Source organism: Fusarium solani (assembly GCF_023522795.1).
Source record: "Fusarium solani strain SB1 chromosome Unknown bctg00000008, whole genome shotgun sequence".
Taxonomy (NCBI): domain Eukaryota; kingdom Fungi; phylum Ascomycota; class Sordariomycetes; order Hypocreales; family Nectriaceae; genus Fusarium; species Fusarium solani.
The window spans coordinates 1,920,326-1,941,429 of NW_027072148.1; the positions used below are offsets into that span (position 1 = coordinate 1,920,326).

The 21,104-nt window shown below is 51.5% G+C and overlaps 9 protein-coding genes across 9 annotated transcripts; 6 read left to right on the top strand and 3 right to left on the bottom strand.

Annotated features, from left to right (window-relative positions):
• Positions 1-238: 238 nt before the first annotated feature.
• MRS44_012650 (uncharacterized protein) lies at positions 239-1,706 on the top strand (the record flags this gene model as incomplete). The annotated part of the gene is made up of 5 exons (XM_065618870.1): positions 239-305; positions 676-953; positions 1,012-1,024; positions 1,088-1,356; positions 1,413-1,706. The coding sequence occupies 5 exons, from the start codon at positions 239-241 to the stop codon at positions 1,704-1,706; spliced, it is 921 nt and encodes a 306-aa protein (XP_065474942.1).
• A 37-nt stretch (positions 1,707-1,743) lies between these two features.
• Positions 1,744-2,037, top strand: MRS44_012651 (uncharacterized protein; the record flags this gene model as incomplete). Its single annotated transcript, XM_065618871.1, has 1 exon — positions 1,744-2,037. One exon carries the CDS (start codon positions 1,744-1,746, stop codon positions 2,035-2,037), a length of 294 nt encoding a protein of 97 aa, XP_065474943.1.
• A 328-nt stretch (positions 2,038-2,365) lies between these two features.
• On the top strand, positions 2,366-3,372 carry MRS44_012652 (uncharacterized protein; the record flags this gene model as incomplete). The annotated part of the gene is made up of 2 exons (XM_046284043.2): positions 2,366-2,742; positions 2,793-3,372. 2 exons carry the CDS (start codon positions 2,366-2,368, stop codon positions 3,370-3,372), a joined length of 957 nt encoding a protein of 318 aa, XP_046132890.2.
• A 250-nt stretch (positions 3,373-3,622) lies between these two features.
• On the top strand, positions 3,623-5,028 carry MRS44_012653 (uncharacterized protein; the record flags this gene model as incomplete). The annotated part of the gene is made up of 10 exons (XM_065618872.1): positions 3,623-3,685; positions 3,738-3,780; positions 3,852-3,939; positions 3,997-4,068; positions 4,115-4,148; positions 4,200-4,434; positions 4,481-4,737; positions 4,789-4,815; positions 4,867-4,949; positions 5,007-5,028. 10 exons carry the CDS (start codon positions 3,623-3,625, stop codon positions 5,026-5,028), a joined length of 924 nt encoding a protein of 307 aa, XP_065474944.1.
• A 633-nt stretch (positions 5,029-5,661) lies between these two features.
• Positions 5,662-6,424, top strand: MRS44_012654 (uncharacterized protein; the record flags this gene model as incomplete). Its single annotated transcript, XM_046269404.2, has 3 exons — positions 5,662-5,742; positions 5,803-5,993; positions 6,052-6,424. The coding sequence occupies 3 exons, from the start codon at positions 5,662-5,664 to the stop codon at positions 6,422-6,424; spliced, it is 645 nt and encodes a 214-aa protein (XP_046132888.2).
• Positions 6,425-7,065: 641 nt separating this feature from the next.
• MRS44_012655 (uncharacterized protein) lies at positions 7,066-7,927 on the bottom strand (the record flags this gene model as incomplete). The annotated part of the gene is made up of 2 exons (XM_046269403.2): positions 7,066-7,394; positions 7,453-7,927. 2 exons carry the CDS (start codon positions 7,925-7,927, stop codon positions 7,066-7,068), a joined length of 804 nt encoding a protein of 267 aa, XP_046132887.1.
• A 1,171-nt stretch (positions 7,928-9,098) lies between these two features.
• On the bottom strand, positions 9,099-9,972 carry MRS44_012656 (uncharacterized protein; the record flags this gene model as incomplete). The annotated part of the gene is made up of 2 exons (XM_046273800.2): positions 9,099-9,535; positions 9,588-9,972. 2 exons carry the CDS (start codon positions 9,970-9,972, stop codon positions 9,099-9,101), a joined length of 822 nt encoding a protein of 273 aa, XP_046132886.2.
• Positions 9,973-13,286: 3,314 nt separating this feature from the next.
• MRS44_012657 (uncharacterized protein) lies at positions 13,287-14,104 on the top strand (the record flags this gene model as incomplete). The annotated part of the gene is made up of 3 exons (XM_046278512.2): positions 13,287-13,491; positions 13,548-13,699; positions 13,751-14,104. 3 exons carry the CDS (start codon positions 13,287-13,289, stop codon positions 14,102-14,104), a joined length of 711 nt encoding a protein of 236 aa, XP_046132885.2.
• A 4,570-nt stretch (positions 14,105-18,674) lies between these two features.
• MRS44_012658 (uncharacterized protein) lies at positions 18,675-21,021 on the bottom strand (the record flags this gene model as incomplete). Its single annotated transcript, XM_046278511.2, has 4 exons — positions 18,675-20,260; positions 20,310-20,496; positions 20,549-20,751; positions 20,907-21,021. 4 exons carry the CDS (start codon positions 21,019-21,021, stop codon positions 18,675-18,677), a joined length of 2,091 nt encoding a protein of 696 aa, XP_046132884.2.
• Positions 21,022-21,104: the final 83 nt, after the last annotated feature.

The following is a 21,104-nucleotide window of genomic DNA, read 5'->3' on the forward strand; positions in this document are numbered from 1 at the left end:
GTGTTGACGCCTACCTTTGACCGTCGGCGGCGGTGATGCATGCAGTTACTGTAAAAGCAAAAAGTAAGAGACCGTTGTCTCGAACAGAGTGCCGGCGGCACTAAAAAGGTACAGGGAAGCTAGAGCCTCTCTGATCCCTGTTAGACATGTGGCACACGCCGTGTGACGTCCTTCTATTGGCTGTACAGCGCCGATCGATCAACCCCGGCCCCGCCCGTTCTCCCAGCCCTGCGTGGGTATGTGCGCCGTCCCGTTGTGCCCCGCCGCTCCTTACATCATAATCGGGAAGGAGGCTGGAGAGCAAGGTGAGATTGGGAAGAGGCGCTAGCCGCCGTGGCGCTGCATGTGGCTGGGCGGCCCCTGACGTGGCTGGTGAGGTCTCATCCTAAAGCCGACTCGAGCCATGCTGAGCTGGCCAGTGGCCGTTATCGGAATTGACATTGAATGACCCCGCCAACAGACTCTGAAGCACGTAGCCAAAAATTTTGGCGGGGTAGATTCTTGAGCTTGGAGTCATCACAAACCATAACACGGTACAGGAAAAATATCAAGATGGCACAGCAGTGAGTATTCTCTTTGGTGTATGAGCTTAAAAAACTGATAATGGCTTTTTCGAGCTCTGGACGACCAGGAAGCTCAATGGATATCTGGTATCTTGATGTTGACATTCTGCAGCCTGCCGAACCCTCGGGACCGCCAAGAAGCTCTCCGAGGGCGTCAACCTCGCGACCCCGATCTCGCTCGACGTCAGTGACGAGAAGGCCCTCGATGCCGAAGTTGCCAAGCATGACCTTGTCATCAGCTTGATCCCTTACACTTTCCACGCCCTCGTCATCAAGTCTGCCATCCGCAACAAGAAGAATGTGGTCACCACCAGCTACGTCTCTCCCGCCATGATGGAGCTCGACGAGGAGGCCAAGGCTGCTGGTATCACCGTCATGAACGAGATTGGCGTAAGTTTTACCCAGAGCCATCAATGCATACGAGAATTGACACTGACTGTTTCTTTAGGTTGACCCTGGTGGTATGTTTTCATCAAGATCTGATGACTTTTTACTTTGGAACAGCCTGTAATCACCATACATAGTTGACCACCTGTACGCCGTCAAGACGATCGAGGAGGTCCACGCCGAGGGTGGAAAGATTCTGTCTTTCCTCAGCTACTGCGGTGGTCTCCCTGCCCCTGAGGTTTCTGGCAACCCCCTCGGATACAAGTTCTCTTGGTCTTCCCGCGGTGTCCTCCTCGCCCTGCGAAACGCCGCCCGATACTACCAGGACGGCAAGATCGCCGATGTTGCCTCCAAGGACCTGATGGGCACCACCAAGCCCTACTTCATCTACCCCGGCTTCGCCTTCGTCGCCTACCCTAACCGAGACTCTCCCCCTACAAGGAGCGCTACAACATCCCCGAGGCTGAGACCATCATCCGAGGTACTCTCCGATACCAGGGATTCCCTCAGCTCATCCGAGTCCTAGTCCAAATTGGCTTCCTTGACGATACTGCTCAGGAGGCTCTCTCTCAGCCCATTGCCTGGAACGAGGCCACCAAGATCATTGTCGGTGCCAAGTCCTCCAGCGCTGCCGACCTTGAGGAGGCCATCGTCTCCAAGGCCACCTTTGACTCCCCTGAGGATCAGAAGCGTATCCTGAGCGGTCTCCGCTGGATCGGTCTCTTCTCTGACGAGAAGATCACCCCCCCGCGGTAACCCCCTGGACACCGTCTGCGCTACCCTCGAGAAGAAGATGCAGTTCGAGGAGGGTGAGCGTGATCTCGTCATGCTCCAGCACAAGTTCGAGATTGAGCACAAGGACGGCTCCCGCGAGACCCGCACCTCTACTCTCGTTGAGTACGGTGACCCCAAGGGCTACTCCGTCATGGCTCGCCTCGTGGGTGTGGCCGCTGTCAAGCAGGTTCTCAACGGTACCCTGTCTGAGAAGGGTATCCTGGCTCCCATGAACGGCAAGATCAACAACCCTATCCTGAAGGAGCTCAAGGAGGAGTATGGCATCTTCTGTGTTGAGGAGACTGTCTCCTAAATGGGAAAATGATATGGACTTGTACTGCAAAATGGCTCCGGAAATGAGAATATGACACCGATAGAATGTGGAATGAATAAAACGAACCACAAATTAGACGTCCCATAAACTGGAATGTGCATAATATGTTGTGTGATAATAAACATTTGGGTTGCTGATAGCTGTGATGTTGTAACCCACTGTCAAGCGCTGGAAAATTATTCCACACTGCCAAATCGTAAATCTAAGATTTCTCATCTCAACAACAAGCACCATCAAATCCTGTAAATCGCCAAAGCCTAAGACGAAAACAATTCTCTCAAAGAAAGCTACGATCACAGTTGTTCTCATGGTTCAATACGTCTTCACGCCGTGGCGCGACCGCTATGAACTTTTGCTGGTTCGCGAACAGCTCTACGCCTCATTTGACGGAATCAGCACCACCACCCAGGACCCAGAGCAAAAGCCAGAAGATGCTGGTCAGCAGGAGCATTCGGGAATCATTCGGCCTCGTCAAAATACAGATGACAAAGAGGCAAGGAGGAAACAGCATCAGGCGGTTGCGCGGGTCTCGATGTGGATGCAGCGAGGAAACTGTCCTCACATGGTCGAGTCGACAGCCCTCTTGATGGCAGCCATGTTGAGTGATGGAGAAGCAGCTGCAGGGGAGAATGCAGCCTCATCAGCATATGCTATACGAGCAGCATACTCGGCGGCCTTTAGTCGGTGAGTCTTTACACATGAGATGTTTTGAACAGAGCTCACGTGAAGTCTAGGTTCGTTACCGGTCTTCTCGATGGCCACCAGGACAAGCAGCGCAAGCAGAGCATGTACTCGATCGCAAAGACGATAGGTTTACCAGCCACTTTTGTCGAGCTCCGACATCAGTCAACGCACGAGCAGTTGCCCTCGTTGGCAAAGCTACGCACAGCGGCAAAGAAGGCACTGGCGTGGATCTGGGACTACTACTGGAAGCACCTCGGCGACGACACGGGCGATCCATGCCGGCAGATGGTGCTGCGATATCTGCGCGAGGGAGACGAAGCCAAGTTGGGCATCATGATTGGCGAGTTTGAGCGGTGGCCGAGGGAGCGCGTGATGAAGACGGTGGACGAGGTTAGGAGCAGTCTACCAGGGAACCAGGTGTTTCTCAAGTGCGCGGAACTGAGCCAGCGGTTGAAGGATTTGGATGGACAGAAGGGCGCTCAGGACACCGGAGCTGCAGATATACCCATGAAGGATACTGAAGCTCATGAGTCTGCCGCAGGTGATGGAGAGGCGGCAGAGGTTGACCAAGATTTTGGATGGACACAGTTTGAGGGTCCTTGGAAGCCCAAGCCCATTGGCATTGTCTAGACTTGCTTCCAGCATAAAATATTTGATACCCCAACTTGATATCATGACGAGTCCCTCCAAAGCTCGCCATGCGGTGTTTCTCGATGTCTTGAATGCCGATATCACGTGCCGCATCCCCATCGGGGCAACGTCATGATGTTGGAGACATGATGCCTCGCTAGCCCTGGCCAAGATTACAAAGCCTAACATCCCATTCGGCATCGTCCTCTTACACTGCAACCTTGACTCTTTCCTCTGCATTTACACACCTATGTATAGACTCGCGGCCAGACGACCGTTTCTCAACAAGAAATTTGGAATCATCTCCACAGCGGTAGGTCAATTGCTCTCCACTTTGTAGAGCTGGAGAAGCTGAGTTGACGTAGCTTGCTGCATCCCGCGCCATGCATATCCAGTCGATTCCCATGTGTATGTAACGCTTCTCGTCTGGTTATGGGATTATCTGGCATTGAGGGGATAGAAGATACTGACTCTCACAGGGGAGGGGAGCCACAACAATTACGCCTACTTGGTGGTCGATGACAAATCCAAGGATGCTGTGATTATCGACCCTGCCAACCCTCCGGAGTACGTGGGACTCATGAAGCCTTTCTGAATTGGCTCGCTAATGGTCCATTTCGATAGAGTTGCTCCGGTTCTGAAGGATGCTATCCAGGCGGGCAAGATTAACCTGACGGCCATCGTCAACACTCATCAGTGAGTGCCGGACAACCCCTCCTTGTGCAGCAAACTGACCCCGCAGCCATTGGGACCATGCGGGAGGTAACAAGAAGCTGGTAAGGTGCCATATCGAGCTGTACTCATGAACTTTCACTAATCTTGTCAAGCTCGCCGAACTTGGAACCCCCAAGCTGGACATTATCGGAGGCAAGGACTGTGAGGGTGTCACCAAGACACCTGGCCACGGCGAGACCTTTAAGCTGGGTGACATCACTGTGAAGGGTGTTCACACGCCCTGCCATACCCAGGACAGCATTTGTTTCTTCATGGAGGACGGCAACGAAAAGGCTGTTTTCACAGGAGATACTCTTTTCATCGGCGGCAAGTTCTCATATTCCCCGTGTGTGGATGAGACTAACCTGGTTAGGTTGCGGAAGATTCTTCGAAGGCTCTGCGGCGGAGATGCACGAGGCTCTGAACAAGCGCCTCGCCGCTCTGCCAGATGACACATTGGTCTATGTGAGAAGTCAGGCAGATGATTGGGTTGGTCAAGTTCTAACATCGATGCAGCCTGGACACGAGTACACCAAGTCGAACGTCAAGTTTGCGGCCTCTGTATCGCAGCGAGATGCGGTGCAAAAGCTCCACTCGTATGCCGAGAACAACAAGGTGACGACTGGAAAGTTTACCATTGGAGATGAAAAGGTTAGGATATTGCTTCCGAGACCTAACAGGCTGGCTAACAAGGAGCTATAGGAGCATAATGTGTTTATGAGAGTCGAGGTTTGTCAAGACGTAGGTTGACTTTGAGCCAAGCTGACTGGACTGCATCAGGATCCCGAAATCCAGAAGGTGACGGGTGAGACTGAGCCCGTGGCTGTTATGACAAAGTTGCGAGAGATGAAGAACAACTTTAAGTGAGTAAGTATCTCTTTAACATCTTCAAGTTTGACAGACTCAATTGACCATTCCAGGGCTCCCGAGTCAAAGATGTAGGCAGTCATGGGGTTTGGGTGGTTGGGAGTTGAGGCAATAGGAGAACACATGCATGATGAAGCGAATGGAGCGTGCATACCGAGCAGAGATACTCGTGATAGTTGATTGAAATTGAAAAAAGTTGAAGTCTATGTTTTGCATGTCTCCAGGGATCGCGAGGCATCCGTCTCTGACAACGGCGTCGCTTGCTACCCACTGGAACCACATCGTTTGAAGAGTCGAAGTGGCGGGTTTTCATCTTGCTTCACTGTCCACACTTGCTCGCTGTAGTACATTCAAAGCGGCAAGCTCTAGCATTTTTAGAAGCGGTGGGAGGATATTCCTTCGAGGGTGATTGGAATCGAAGGTAGCAAGACTAGATTCGCGCCTCGGCTGTGGACCATTACAAACCTTGAGGCTATCGCGGTACTGATTCCCATAAAGGGACACGAATGGCCTTTGTCCGGCGTCGAGGCGTTGAAGTCTTGGAGTCTTGGATTGTGGAAGAATGTCGAGGAGGAAAGGTTGGGAGCTGGCGAGAAAAACTGATAAAGAAGTGTCGTGAATGCGGCCCGTACAGTATTAGAAATCCGAAAACACTGTCCTTCTACACTGTCCACCGGGCGGCGCCAACCACCCGCCGTCACCACCAAGATGACCAACACTAGCAACCGTGAACTGCGTCGCAAGCCGCCAACATTCTTTCCCCCACGAATTACGGCAATATCGCACATGGTACGATACTCTACATCACACAACACACGAAAAAGAGAAAAAGGTCTAACAAGGTCTCAGCCTCCGAAGCGCAAAGCAGCCGCCAGCGGTGGTGCCGCGCCCAAGGCCCGCCAGTCCAAGCTCGCAAAGGAGCACAACGTCACCCCGCAGGAGGAGGGCGAGATCCGTGAGGCGTTTAGCCTCTTTGCGGAACCCATGGACGGCGAGAAGCATGGAGTTCTCCCCATTGACGATGTCAAGTCTGCGCTGATGTAAGTCTCGAAAGGGTTGCAATGCCCAACTCTTGCTAATGCAATGTTTGTGGCGTAGAGCACTCGGTGTACCGGCCTCGTCTCCCGAAGAACTCAAAGAGTTCATCTCCATCCTCGACCCCGAATCCGACGGCTACGCGACCTTCGAACCCTTCTTCGCCATCTGCGCGCTCAAATTCCACACTCGGGAGCACAACTCTGACGCCCACCGCGCCGAGGTGGAAGAGGCTTTCCGACTCTTCACAAACGGGCAGGACGGACCGATCACACTGGCGCACCTCCGCCGTGTAGCCGCGGTCCTGAAGGAGGATGTCGACGAGGAGTTGCTCAAGGATATGATTCTAGAGGCAAATGGCGGCGTGGGCGTTGCCAGAGGCGTGGGCGTCGACGAGTTTGACGGGGTCATGAAGAGCGCCGGAGTCTGGAGGTGACATGACGTCTCGACACGTGCCTTTTCACGATACGAATTACGAAGATACGAAACTAACTATTACTACTATACGGGCGTTTGAGGAGTCGATAGTATAAGGGGGAGCAAAGTTCAGGGATCAAGTATTGGCCATACAATGGCTTGACGCAAGAATTGGACAGGACGGTCAGTGGAGTCGAGTCTAGTGTCAAGGTAAGCCAGCCTTAAGGCCTGACGACGAGATCCATGTGGTTAACTCAGATACCCCTGCAAAGATGGCGGAAATTGAACAAAGGGGCGGACAACCCTTCATATCATGACAAGCCTGTTTTAGCCCTTGGAAGCCATCATGGCGTGCACTCATACGGAACAAAGGGAAAGGGGTTTGTGTATGACGAGCTCTGGTTCTCTCGCCTTGATCGATTTGAATAGTAACCAGGGGATGTTAAATCCTTCTAGACGAATTTCCCTGGCCGTAATAGTATATGATTTCCCGCCTACTTCTGAAACGCCATGACAAATGCAATTCCTCCCCCGCCCGTGACGACGGGATGTGTGTCAAGGCTGAAGCCGACACACTTGATGTGTTCCCAAACTGAAGATCTCAAAAAAGAAAATTAAACAAACAATGAAGTGAATATCAAAGGCCGTAATATTCGTAACTCATTGAGGTGACTGAACCGTCACCTCGGGCTGCTCGGCCGGCGCAGCATCACCCGACTCGTCCTGGGTGGCCGCTTGTCGGGCGGCTTCCTCACGGCGGCGGGAGTCGAGAACGGCCTTGAGCTCCGGGGGAGGGTTGAAGCCGAGGTGGTCGGCGTGCCTCTTGTAAAAGTATGCGTCGGGCTTGGGGCGCAGCTCCGGGGGAAGCTCCTCCATGACACAGGCGAGGATGCCCTCGACCGAGTTCTGCTTGGAGGCGTCGCGGTGCCAGATGGTGATGAGGTGCGAGTTGAAACGAACCGAGAGACCGACGCCGCAGAGCTGATCATCTGTAGTGGGTTTCGGTTAGCGCTAGTTGGTGTATCTGGAGTACGTGGATAGACATACCCTCGTCAAGGACGCTCTGGAGCTTCTCGCCGATGGCTAGCAGCTGAACACGGGTCCAGACATCAGGCCCAATGCTCTTGGGCACACGAAAGGTCCAGCTACCACCGAGAATATTGCGGCGATCCTCCCAGACGGGGCGGAAGCCAGACTTGAAGAGGTACAGGGACTCGCGCATCTTGATGTTCTCGATGGGGGTGTTGTTGGCGTATCGCCAAAAGTCCTGAACCGACTCGATCTGGGTGCCGAGCTGCTCGAGCTTGGCGTGGTACTGGTCCTTGCCGTCGGCCGAGGGCTGACCGTCCTTGGCCTGGCGGTCAAAGTAGACGTTCCAGTAGTGCTGCGTGGGCAGGGCGCGCATCGTCTTGAGAAAGTTGCGCTTGGCGTCGTCTCGCTGCTCGGCGGGGGAGCCTCCGCCGTTCTCGGTCTCCTGGGGGCCGGCGAGGCCGCGGGTGAAGAGGGGGAGACGGGCAGACATTTTGACTGAAGGTAGAGAGAAGGGTGAGGGAGAGAGAGAGAGAAAGGTAAGGAAAAACGAGTGTAAGAAATGCGGCCTTGTTTGAGGTTTAAGGCGATGTAGATGGCAAGGTCGGGAATGGATGCTACGCTACCTTGTCTGAGTGAAGGAGGGGCACGTCAGGTTGACCTGGGACAGAAGCGGAATAGCGCCCCCTTGTCTGCCTAAGCACCAGCTTGCCGCAGATACTGCCAAGTCGGGAAAGGGCAGGCAGAGACAAGAGATTCTAAGGCCTAGGATATGGCAGGTAAGCACAAGTGAGACTTGGGCTTGGACGTGGTTGAGCTGATTGCGACAAGGATAGCTTTGGTGGGGATGAGCTCGCGACTGAAGCAACAAGGTGCTTCAAAATCCACAGTTTGAACCAAGTGCCGGCAGTAGTAGCAGTAGCAGCACCAACAACTTTGGGGGCTAAAAACAATGGTTGATACAAAAACAAGAGGATGTGCAACATCTGAGCCGAACCATCCACGGCCTGACCTGACTTGACACGAGACATGACTTGCGGGGTCAAAGCGACAACGAATGGGAGACGTCAAGATGGAGCAGAGAGGCAATAGCGTGATTCATTGGCTGTAGCTGTCAAGTCTAGATCCTCTCAGACAAAGAAATTGCAGGCGAATCGTTCCAAGTCTGCCCAGTCGACGCTGAAACTCGGGGTGGGTTGATTTCCTGCACGCAGTCGTCACCGTCGTGTGAATATAGGCCAGGGGGTCCGTCCAATCACATCAACCCTGTCAGCTGGCCTGTTACTGTATAATCGCTAGTGTTGTTGCCCCTTGCAATTGTTGGGCTGCCGGTGATATTGTCAAGGGAGAATATGTATCAACGACGAGGTTGAGTCTCGGACTTGACGTGATGTTAATTTAAACTTGAGTTTTTATATAGCCCAGCAACGTTTACTGTAGCAAAGGGTAAAGTTTCTTTGACCGCCGGCAAGTGCCTGGCCTAGTTACAAAAAAGAAGCTCGGTGTCGGTATTCCCCGAAATGCATGGCATCCTCAGTCTCGGTAGATGCCAACGATGCGACCTATCGTGCTGGTGTCCATTCTCCTGAGCGGCCCAAGATCGATATTCAGCTCCCAGCGAAACTAGCCCGTCGCCTTTGATGCCCATCACAAAAGATGTTGCATCATGTCCAGGTGCTGTCTGACTTGATGCTCTCTGGCCCAGTGCTCCCCTCACCCTTCATCTCTGAAAGCTCCTTTTGGAGACTGGAGATGGTTGCCCGGTCCTCGGCCTGTGCTGCTCGTGTCTCGTCCAAGACCTTTCTGGTGGTTTTCAAGTCTCTCCCTGTCTTTCCCACGAGCTCAATCAGTCTCCGAAAGAGTGATAGCATGTCGCGGTCGACTCCCGAGCAATGCTGCAGTCCCTCTAGCAGACCCAAAATGTTGTCATTGGTCGTGTCGATCGAATTCTCCAGTACGCTGACATTTTTCTTGACCGCCTGGCCTACGCTTGTCAACTCCGTCATCCGTGGGAGGAGGTAACCGATGTCGCCCACATGCTTCTCTGTGGTTTTGTCGAGAGACTGCACCTTGCCCTCCATGGTAGCTAGGCGTTCCTGAACTGTGAACAGAGTTAGCTACGCATTCCGTCGACGTAAATTCGCAGCACTTACTGTCTAGAAACTGTCCATTGCTTGGAACGGTCAGTGAAGCAGGTGCCTCGTTCGCATGTTGATGCTCGGTTTCGTCTCCTGAATCCTGTGCCACCATGTCGCTACCTTCGATCGATATGTCCTCACCGTCGAGCGGCATGCATCTCGCCTTCGGAGTGTGGAAGGTCTCACCCTCGGAGTCATCGTCGAAATCTGCTCCCCGTTTCTGGCTTCTCTGCTGATAGCCTTCCCGAGGGGCAATGATCAAGGCATCTCTCTGAGACTGACGAAATGCGACGTCGCGATCGTAGATGCTTGTAGCTCGATCAGCCCGTGAGATGATGACTTCGTTCCGGGGGGTAGGTCCCCAGTACCCAGCCCAGGGTGTTTTCTGTGCCTTGGGCATGATTGCAGCGTGTTCCACTGGTCTGAGATGAGCGGGAGCGGGAGCGGGAGCGGGAGCGGGAGCGGGTTGATGTGAGGGAGGATGAGAAATGGTGTACGGGGTTGGAAGAGACGTAAGAGAGAGGATGAAAAAGAAGGAATGACTAGGGAGGAGAGAGAGGAAGAGGAAGAGATGAAAGGAAATGGGACCTAGATTCCTTCCTTATACTTTAATGGTTCCCATTAGTAAATCATCATCGTGGTCTAGTAATCGTACCTAACTCTTATGATGATGCTGTCAAGCGAGGAGGTTTTAGCTCATGGGGATGATGGCAGAGGGCAGATGCATTATCTGGTTCACTAAAAACACTATTGAGTACATTCTCTGTCACCCGTGAAAAGTGCCTGGGGTATGGATTGATAGTAGGTGTTGAATAGAGCACTTGTCGTCGAGGAGTAACCCAATGATGTATCACGGACTCACCACAATGCGAGCCATATGAATAGAGTATTGATGGCATAGTTCGAGGCTCTCGTTATGTGGTGGATAGTCCTGGCTACCCAAACCTAGGTAGGGAAGGGATTTCAACCACTCGGCGCGTTGTTCGAGGACTACAGACACGTCGAAGTCAACAAGGCCATTCTCAATCATCCGATAACGGCGAATCACCAGATAGATCTTATTAGTTGAGACCCTTGGTCGAACATGTGGCTCGCTCTGCCTCAGTCGACTTAGTTCTCACTCCTTGCCCATTCTGTTGACTCTGGCATCTGGACCAGCATCATTCTGGCAAAGACTCCTAGTGGGATTTTTTAGATCTAAGCAAACCATCGTGGGATTCCGGACAAGCCCTTACACTTATAGGCATCCGGAGAGAATCACCCGAGTTCCAGACGATAGAGCCAGGGTTCTCGCAGGCAACGAACTCGCACCTAAAAACTCCGAGGTTAAGATTTTGACCTGCCCGGCGTGAGGCATTCTATGATAGCTTCGTAGATATCGTCAATCCAGGGCTTATTGTTCCCGGCTCAGTCCTTCCAGCCTTTTGGCAGATACCTTTCACTCTTGTCCTTGACTCTAAGGGGGCGCCGTCCATGACGATTTCGGATGGAAACTTAAGAGATCTGGCTCAGCTGGTATCTCGTACCATCTTTGAAGAGGTTGTAAATGCAGTCGTGTCTGATGAGGTCGGTTTCGTATTCGTCTTTAATCACATGGGCCTTGGAGGAAGTCAAGTCCCTTCGGTGGTCCCACTGGGAGACATTTGAAGGGGAAAATTGTATCAAAAAAGAATAACACTACCATATATGTTATAGGCATACTATTATAGAACGTAACGTCGCTTTCTCCATATATAAATTCCCGGTATTGCGCGAGTATGGGCTTAGTGAGTCTAGCGGAATAAAGTGAAGCAGTGTAGTGAATCAGAAAGGTAAAGAATAAATATGACTATCAGAATTATGGCATAAAAGCTGAGTTGTTTTGTTTTTGTAGGGAGATGAGCTCTGGCTGTAACAAACCCTCTGCAGAGACAAATGGAGGATATCACCATACCGATAGGGTAGCAACACCTATCTAGCAACTCTGAACTAGAAGACTGCAGGTTTCTTCAAGCCAGATCATTTGAAAGGTGCCTAGAAGTACGTCGACTTCTAATAATACTTACTACCTACGGAAGTCTATGGCTAATCACTACCGACTTGTGTTGCCACTACTTGGACCTGAACCTTCTATCATGACGATCTGATACTGAGACTTCTGCCATATCCACACTCCCTGCATCTTAACTCTGGATCTATTACACACATAAACTACGGGCTGCTCCGAATAACCCGACGGAAGGATGGAAATTTTGTAGACCGCCCCCGCGGGTCTCGGGGGGATAACACGATCGGATGATTCCATGACAAGAGGCGGCTCGGCATCGATCCCTGCCCACCCGGCCGGACTCTCTTAGCGAGGGCAACCCGACCCGGGGGCTCGGAGGGTGGACCTTGGGAACTACCGGGATTGCCGTGACCCACGGCTTGGCATGTCATGGAGAAGGGCCGTCGGAGTTTTGTGCGGGATAGAATGTCTGAAGGGAGTGGTTACTGGTAGATCGGTCAATATCAGTTTGCTAATCGGCAACTTGATCGGGTGTAAGGTATCAAGCTTATTCACAAGACGCCTGTAGAATATAGCGAGTGAAAGTCACTACTCTCTGCTTCAACTCTTCATCACTACCGGCCCATTTCAACTCTGTACGTTAACTTCGGCCGTCTTTCACCCGACAAGCATCTCCCTGGCGAACTGCGGGATATCGATCCATCCCCAATGCCATTTCGTGATGCCAGCTGAGTGAAATGCAGTCCCCAAGTGACATTTGCAACCCTCTGATCGAATCCTCAGCTGTAGGATCAACGGTAAGAATAGAGCCACCAATCAAGTCGCCCCAGTCGTATGTACAACTGCCAAATCGAGGAGCAAGGCGACGGAGCCTTCTCTCGCTACCCCGCAAAAATTACCTGTTTGTGAAAGGGTTTCATTGGAAATGTCACGAGTGGTCAGGGACCTGTAGGGTAGAAGAGATGTGGTACCTTATGGGATGACCAAGTGTGTGGTACCGTCTGACATCCTGCGAGTATCTCGTTGGTGCGGATCAGATTCATCAGATAGCACCTTGTTGATAGGTCCATTTTAACCTTGTGTTGAAGCTTTAATAACTAGACAGTACGAGGAGAAAGCCAAGGAATTTCCATGTGAGTTTCTTGCCGTTATTTCTATGTCAGCAAGACCCACGGCTTGGACCCAGCTGAAGGAATGATTTCAGGGGCACACCTTGATCCATCATCATCAAGTGAGAATCTACAGATGACAACGAACCGTGGCGTGATCGGGTAAAATATACGTCATATTCATTCTGAAACATCGTCTCGCAAGGTGATTGCCTGCCTTACCCGCACCGGCCTATTCAACCGAGATGGACCGGGGTGGGTGAGGATCCCCGTCACGGGTCTCGGAGCGTCGGCGGCGCGGTGGACGGGGTTCATAATTTTACGGATACGGGAACCACGGAGGAGGCACCCATCAGAGTATCCCGCGTGAGCTGGTATGGTACGCCTTGTCGTGGAAAAGTCGTGGGAAACTTCCATCAATCAGATCAGCTCTTGGTTATGTCCATGGGGTCTCTGAGGCCTCACGAGAAACTGATGAAGAAGAATCGATGTTGTGTCGAAGACCTATATAAGAGTCCATTACTGTGGTCCTTCTGTTTCTAAACCATCTCACAAACAAGTCCATCGCTTGCAACTCTCTGCTTGATCTCGACCTGTACAATCCCAAGTCTATCCACCATGAAGGCTTCAATTCTTGTTGTCGCGGCCTCGAGCCTCCTCCCCTCGGCCATGGCCTGCCTTGGATACACTGGCGGAGTTCCTAAGCCCACTGATCACATCTCCAAGAGCAAAGTCATCGAGGTCAAGGCCGGTGAGGTCTTTGACGGCAAGTGGGCCAAGTATGACCGTGGATCAGGAGCCTGCAAGGGCCAGAATGAGGGCGGTGAGTGAACAGTAACACTCATCTACAAGACATATGTGAAGCCAATATGCTTCTAGGTGATAAGGACGCCGTGTTCCTGCTCCATGAGGGCGCTACTTTGAAGAATGTCATCATTGGCAAGGACCAAGCTGAGGGTGTTCACTGCAAGGGACACTGTACCCTTGAGTTTGTCTGGTTCGAAGATGTTTGCGAGGATGCCATTTCCATTGTACGTTTACCATCTCCAAAGATAGCCTCATGGATCCTAACAACCCCCTAGAAGGAAGACAAGGCTGGCAAAGAATCCTGGATCATCGGCGGAGGCGCCTACCACGCCTCAGACAAGGTAGTCCAGCACAACGGCTGCGGCACGGTCAACATCATCAACTTCTACGTCGAGGACTACGGCAAGCTGTACCGATCCTGCGGCAACTGCAAGAAGCAGTGCAAGCGCAACGTCTACATCGAGGGCGTCACGGCCAAGAACGGCGGCGAGCTTGCGGGCATCAACGCCAACTACGGCGACACGGCCACCCTCAAGAACGTCTGCTCCGACGCTAAGCAGAAGTGCACCATGTACAATGGTTGTGCTGGTGGCTGCGAGCCCAAGAAGGTTGGAGCTTGCCCCGCTTAAGTGGTTTGTTGATGAAAGGGATACATTGGGTTAGTTTAGGCTTGATGCGTCTTTTAATTCTCGTCCATAAGCTTGTTAGATACTTAGAGATGAGACTACGGTTTCTAAGCAAGTAGAAATGGACTTTACTTGACAAGGACCTGCTTCATGTTGATTGTCTTGGGGCATACATAGCTAACAAGCCCCCCTTAACTCTCAAACTGGCCTTTTTGCCATCAAGAAAATTGGCATGGGCTATAAAACCATTTCTGACAAGTAAACGAGAGATTGAATGGTGTGGTAGGATACTCTTTCTTTGTGTTTGGCAAACTCACACTACGATGTGATCTAATAGCAAAGCAGTCACTGTCAACCCCCCGCTCAACACATTCCATTTGCCCTTGTCTATCAAGCAAGCCTGCAGCAATGTCTAGCAAATAACCAGAGCCAACTATATTCCTGACAAACTTACACAGTTCGGTACCATTATGTCAGCTTGATTCTACTGCTATAAAGTCACAGTGTCTCCTCTTCGTTTTTGCCATTCACCCTGCCTCCCTTAGTCTGCTTCTCCAATCCACCCCCTTCTATAACAAGAATTGTTTCTGATCGAAGACTACATTATATATATATACAGGGGCATACAGTCAGGCATTCACCGTCGCTTCCGCTTATCCGCTCCAGTGACAGTGGCCATGTTTCTGAGAAAAGATGAAGGGCAATTGCAGGCCTAAGAACTGGCTCCAGGCATCCCTATCGATGATACTCCCGCTCGGTCGTTGATGGCATCGAGTTGAACGAATAACGTTGAGGTGAACAAACTGTGCCGAGACCAACGAAGTGCACCAAGATGGATGTGGTGGCATGTTGCCCGAACAGAGAGAGAATCAAGGTCGTTAGTCGACCTGCCACTCAGTTCCGCTTCCAAACCAGTCTCGGTATTCGACGGACGAAGAGTCGAGAGGTTCAATCAATTTTCACAACGACTTCGACCAGGAGCTGGTCTTCATCGGTGATAAAGACTGCGACAACAAGAGCCCCCTGGTCATGGAATTTCTGGATGACTTGAGACCTGTTTTCCCACATATTTCCCTGATGGCTCTCTCTGTATCAATACGACTAGGCTACACGGTACGGATACTGATCCAAGCAGGCATTTGCTTTCATAGCAAGTGCTCGATGAGAACAAAGAGAACGCAACCGGCGGGCATGACGGCAGGTTTGCACAGTTGATGGAAGCCAAAAGACTGTATATATATATACGGCTTCACCATTCAAGCATGTGGCAACATTCCCTGTCATTTGTCAGCTTGCCCTGCTGCGTCGTTCTGATTGGAATTGTCGAGGCCCCCGAAGCCTGGTACAGCTTCTAGACGATCTTTACCCACGCAACTACCAATAGAGGAGACGGGTGACTTTTTCATGGTGGATTTCCTCCAATATCCTATATAAACTTTCGGGGATAGGGAAACTGTTGACAGCCGGTGAAAAGCCGGCTTCGTGTTGGCTGAATGCGAGCTCTCACCGTACTCCTTGTCTCGATTACGACCATCACCGTCACGACCATCACCATCTCCGGTTGGCGGCCCTCCTTTATATCCCGACCTCGGATCGCTTGTCGTCGCTTTCTGTTAAACATATACGCTCTGTCAACCATGGATCAAGTGGAAAGTCATGTGGATATGTATAGCGAGTCAAGACGTATTCCGTTGCGTAAGCAACCTGCAACCCTGCAAGTGACTTTCCAGGACCTTGGCATCAGCCCAGCACTTCAGCTTTGCCATGAGTTCTTGGACTTGGTCGAAAAAGCTCGCCTTTTGCTTGTTCTGGTTCACAAAGAGTGCGGCACTCTTTCACCGCGAAACCAACATGGACATCACGCAGTGTGAAGGATAGCAACCGGATATCTTCTCCCCGGAGAAACAGCCAGACGAATCAACTGGTTTTGAAGATTCTTATATATACATTTTTCTTCCTTAGAATCATTGCGGGTTCCCCATGAGATCAATACCCCCCAAAGACAGGCTGGGCCTGAGGAGTGGCTTGGGCCTGAGCATGCGACTATTCGATTTCACCCCCTTTCACCCTCCTCAACAGCAGTAGATATAGCCGTTCCCAGATTTCATCGCCATGACCTCTCAACCATGATCTGTGTCGCAATGTGGGCCCTCAACTTTCGCGTCGGGACGGGAGGGAGTCCTCAACATGGAGCGGTGCTTTCTCAAGGCTGAGAGTGATGAGAGACATGGGAATCCACGCCGTCATCCGATCTGTATATATTCTGCGTCTCGGCTCCCTCACCTTTCTGGGGGACTATATGCAGACAACGGTCCATCCCAATTCTTTCGCCATGGTCAACTCATCGAGGAAGGAGTAATATGACCACATCGTCTGTATATATATATAGTAGACGCTTTTGACGGCAGGGATCTGGAATGGCTTGATGATGGCCTTGGGAGGATAAAGACAGAGAGCACACAGAAGACCAACAAGGATACCTCTTCTTCGTGTCACACGGCTCTAGAAGCAACGCGGACCGTCAGCCTGCACCACCTCACCTCGACAGTGATCAGAAACCAGTACAGCTTTTGCCTACCCTCCTAGTTCTTACCTCTATCTTATGCGGGATATATATAACGGTGTTTGGTGAGTGGTCCAAGCCACTTGGGCGGATAGTCGAAGAGGGCCGATTGGGGTTTCCCTTTGCGTCTATGCTACTTTTGGAAGATTCCATTGCCGACAAGCACAAAATGGCTACCAATGAGCCTACAATGCAGTCACATTTCCAGAGTTGCGAAGTACGGGATCTGCTGCAGGCTACCTTGAACACCCAACAAACCGTCTTGAATCACTACCACCAAACATCATCCTGAAACATCTTCTAGCCTTCCCCCGTGTAGCTCTTCCATTATCGCGTCTCTTTATATATATGGTTAAAGGCATGATTAGCCGAGTCCTTCAAGAACAAGACCCAAGGAACAGATATCCCACTGAGCAAAAGGGGAACCAAACACCCTACAAGCTTCTATATATGAACTACCATTTTCAAGATTGATGGCCAATTCACTATCAAAGACAAAGACAAAAGTTGGGAGAGCAGCCTTCCTCAAGTTTGACGTTGTAGGATGCGGCGGCAGCTTTGTCAAAAAGCTGTACGAGAATTGGATCAGATACACCCATTTCCGCAAAGCGATCCACCGTGTTGGCCTTAAGTAAAGTCACAGTGCCTTTTGGTCTTGTCAAATCCACATCATTTGCCACCTTTGGAGAATGGATAGCGAGAGGCGTTGCCGAGGTGCATTGAGCATGGTGTATATAATCAACAGACTTGACGGGGACGAGGTACCCGAAGTTGAGACAATCTACGTCACGTCTGCTGACGGCAACTACTGAGATATTGTCGACTTCCAAGGAATCGTAACCCCATCTCATGGAGGGGGATTGATTATTTTATCATCGGCAGTAGATCCCCGCGACAACGATAGCAGGCATTGGAGAGAATCATACCCCTTCTCTCTCCATATCAGGACCAACCGCGTGAACAGCCCATTCTCAGCTTGTTTCTGGTTTGAGTTAAGTCTCTGTGGCATTTTAAACAACAAGGGCGACGTGAAGAGTGGACAGCAATGGGAGAGGCCAAAGTAGAAGGGGTTTGGTGAGATGATATATAGGACAACAACGACGACGAAAAATGCACCGAGGCGAAGTGAGGCTCGACGGAAGAGAAGGCGATATTAAAAGGAGAAGATGAGACTTTAGATGAATCTCTTCTTCTTTCCTGCTCTTTGCGTTTGAGTCAAGATGAGGCTCTCTATGCACTTCTTCAACCGGTTATGAGCGCAAGACGCTGCGCGTTCCCGCGGCCAACCTGAGGCCGCTTGCATTGTGCGCAACCCCGACAAAGGAGGCAGGCTATATCAAACGTGTCCCCCATTTACCACAACCGTACGTGGCATCGGATGGGGATCTCGTCCAGGGTTCTAAAAAGGGTGCCGGCATCAATAGCAAGACCAACTTGAGATGAAAGAAAAAGAGTTGGCAGAAAGAAGGCAGTCGACAACCCAAGACAGACTGCCGTGCGTGTTGCCGGTCAGACTGTTTAACTCGGATCACCCCTTCTCAGGGAGCTGGGCGCGTCGGCTTCTATGAATCAGGCACCAATCCAACTCAATCCTCTTGGTTGAAGATGGAAAAGACTAAAGATGGCATAACCTAAGCCAGTGAGCGCGTTGATAAAGACATATTGATGACTGTATATGTAACTTCTCATAATCAATACAGGATCAACTACACGGGATTATTTTGGCAGTATGAATGATCCAGGAGCTGGGTACACAGCAATAGAAACCTAGTCAAGACATATCATGAGTAATTAAAGATAACATACAACGCATAGAGACCCTCATATTGGAGCACGAGGTTAAATATATAAACAAATGAATCTTTTAGACATGAGCCTATGAAACCTAAAACCTACATGAGATATTCAACCGAATCCAATCCAAGCCAAGCCAATCAGTCAATCGTCATACAAGCCAACGCTCCCAAAACACCGTGCTCCTGCCAATGCTATGCCTCTTCTTAGTCCATTTCAAAAGTTCTCCCTCAAGCCCAGTGGCATCCTGGCGCTGTCCTCGTCCTTGAACCTCGACAGGTCGCCTCCAATCAGCTTCCTCAAGTTGCCCATGTCCTGGAGATAGCGCTGCATCTCCTCCTGCAGCTCGTCCTCGTCTCCGTACGCCGTGCTCTCCGAGTCATAATCGTCTTCGTCGTAATCGGATCCGTTCTCCTTGTCCTGCTCGTCCAACTCGCGGTCCGTCTTGACCTCGACGGCAGGGATAGGGTTCTTGAGACTTTCGATGGCCAGCTTCAGGTGCAACTTCAAAGCCTCGTTTTCGGTCTGGAGCTTCTTGATCTTGCTCTCTGCCACCATGCTGCGCTCCTCCATCATACGCTGCATGGTAGTAACCCGGGTCTGATACTCCTCCAGCTTCTCCTCGGCTTCCTTGGCGTTCTTTTCTCGTTGTCTCGAGTCCGAGACGGAAAGCTGAAGAACGCGAATCTCTTCCGCCATGGCGGCAATCTGGGCATCTCTTTCGGCTGAGGACATATGGTCCTGGTTGACCACGGCCCTGGTGCGGATACGCTTGGCCTGATCGGCGTATCGGAGGGTTGAGAGAGTCTCTTCGTAGTCTGAGGGAGCAATACAAGCAATCATGGCCGTCTTGCTGTTTCCGCCCAGCGAGTCCTTCAGAAGCCATGTGAGGATAGAGTCTCGGTATGGGACCACGTCCTTGCGCTTGCCGCCTCGGTGCGCCTTCGGGTCTGCCAGAGCAGCAATAACTCGTCCAAGAGTCGTGAGGGACTTGTTGATGTTGCTACCCTCGCGAAGCCGGGCACCAGTAGCTTCAGTCGCCTTGGCACGTTCACTACCAGCGAGATCCACCAGTCGAATACGAGAGCTTCGTTCCGTCGTCTCATCAGTCTCCATATCGTGGTGAATCTGCTTGAGCATGATTGTAAAGACGGCATGACTTCGACTACTGGTGTCGTTCATCTTGGTGCTTGCTACCGTACGCGAAGCATCACCCATCTTCATGTAACGCAGAATCTCGTTGATGTTTCGCACAGGCACTTCGGTGAGATCCTTGACGTATGGGCCGTCGGTGGGCGACTCTCGGATCTTGAGATAGTTGGGTGCCTTGTTCGGCACGGCAGGGACCAAAAGGTCGCGAACGTGCTCGTTGTAGACCTCAAAGTACGAAACTCGGACGTTGTAGGCAACGTTAGAGTTTTCGCTGTGAGCAGCGTCGATGCGCTCGAAAAGGTCCTCGCAGGTTCGAGGAATAAGTCCAGGATGATCGGGGGTGCCCATCATGGTGTAACTCTTCCCCGATCCAGTCTGTCCGTAGGCAAAAATGCATGTGTGGTAACCCTCAAAGTTGTGGTCGAGAAAGTCCTCGCCCAGGCTGTTGTAGACATCCTCCTGAGTGGCATAGTGCTTGTCGTTTGTGTCGTGACTCCAGAAAGAGTTGTCAAAAGTGAACTTCTTGTCCTCGATTACCTTTCGGGTCTTGAGCTTGGCGGCAGCGGGATCTTGGTCGTCGGGTGCGAATAGAGTCGTGAGCTGAGTGATGGGGTCCATCTCAATGAGACATCTTGCTTGGCGCTCGAGTTCTGCCAAAGTCAGTGATCGTGTGTCGTTGGAGAGTATCACCAGTCTCACCTCTCTTGAGGAAGGCCCTCACTCGGACAACAACTTTGACATTGCCTCCTCCGTCCATCCTGGCGAGCATGGGCAACGCCCCATCGCGGGACCGCAGTGAAGGCGTTGAAGCCGAAGAGTGCACTGTCCGAGCCTCAGAGGGCGAAGCAGGCATCAGGCGATGATCATAAGCCATCGTCAAAAGAGTCTGGTTGACGGTGTCGATGCTGTCGTGAAGTCGTTGGCGGAGGATGTGCTACATCACATATGCCTCTCTCCTTCCTCAGTTTCTTTTGTGCGATTTGTTTACTGCTGTCATGGGCGTTGCTAGGGTGAGCTGCAGGGGGGCTGGCATCGCTCTTGCCGTCTTTAACTGGTGCAACTGGGCTGGAGCTTGGGCCAATGGCCCACCGCCACCCGGCAGGGCTAAGCTTTGTCGAGATTAGCGTACCAGCCTCAGCAGCTGATGAGTGACAGAAATAGCAGCGTAACGCAGCGAACAGTTAATTCTGTCGCCCCTACAGCAAATCACCTTCCTCCGCTGCAAGTCACTCTTGCACGCGGGGAGGCGCAAACGCGTTCGGGGAAGGAAAGCTTCAGCCACTTTAGCTCACTAACCATTTTCCCGGACTTGGAGCGCGACTCCTCCCAGTAGACGACCATCTCCAGACTCTTCTTCTTTCACCATCAACGCCAGACTACCAACACGTTCTGACTGCGTTGTTGATCCCATTTTAACCAGGTCGCTCTCCCTCGCGTTATTTTTGCACAATTTTTCTCGTCCCTCTCTCTCTCTCAATTCCTCTTCTCGACAAC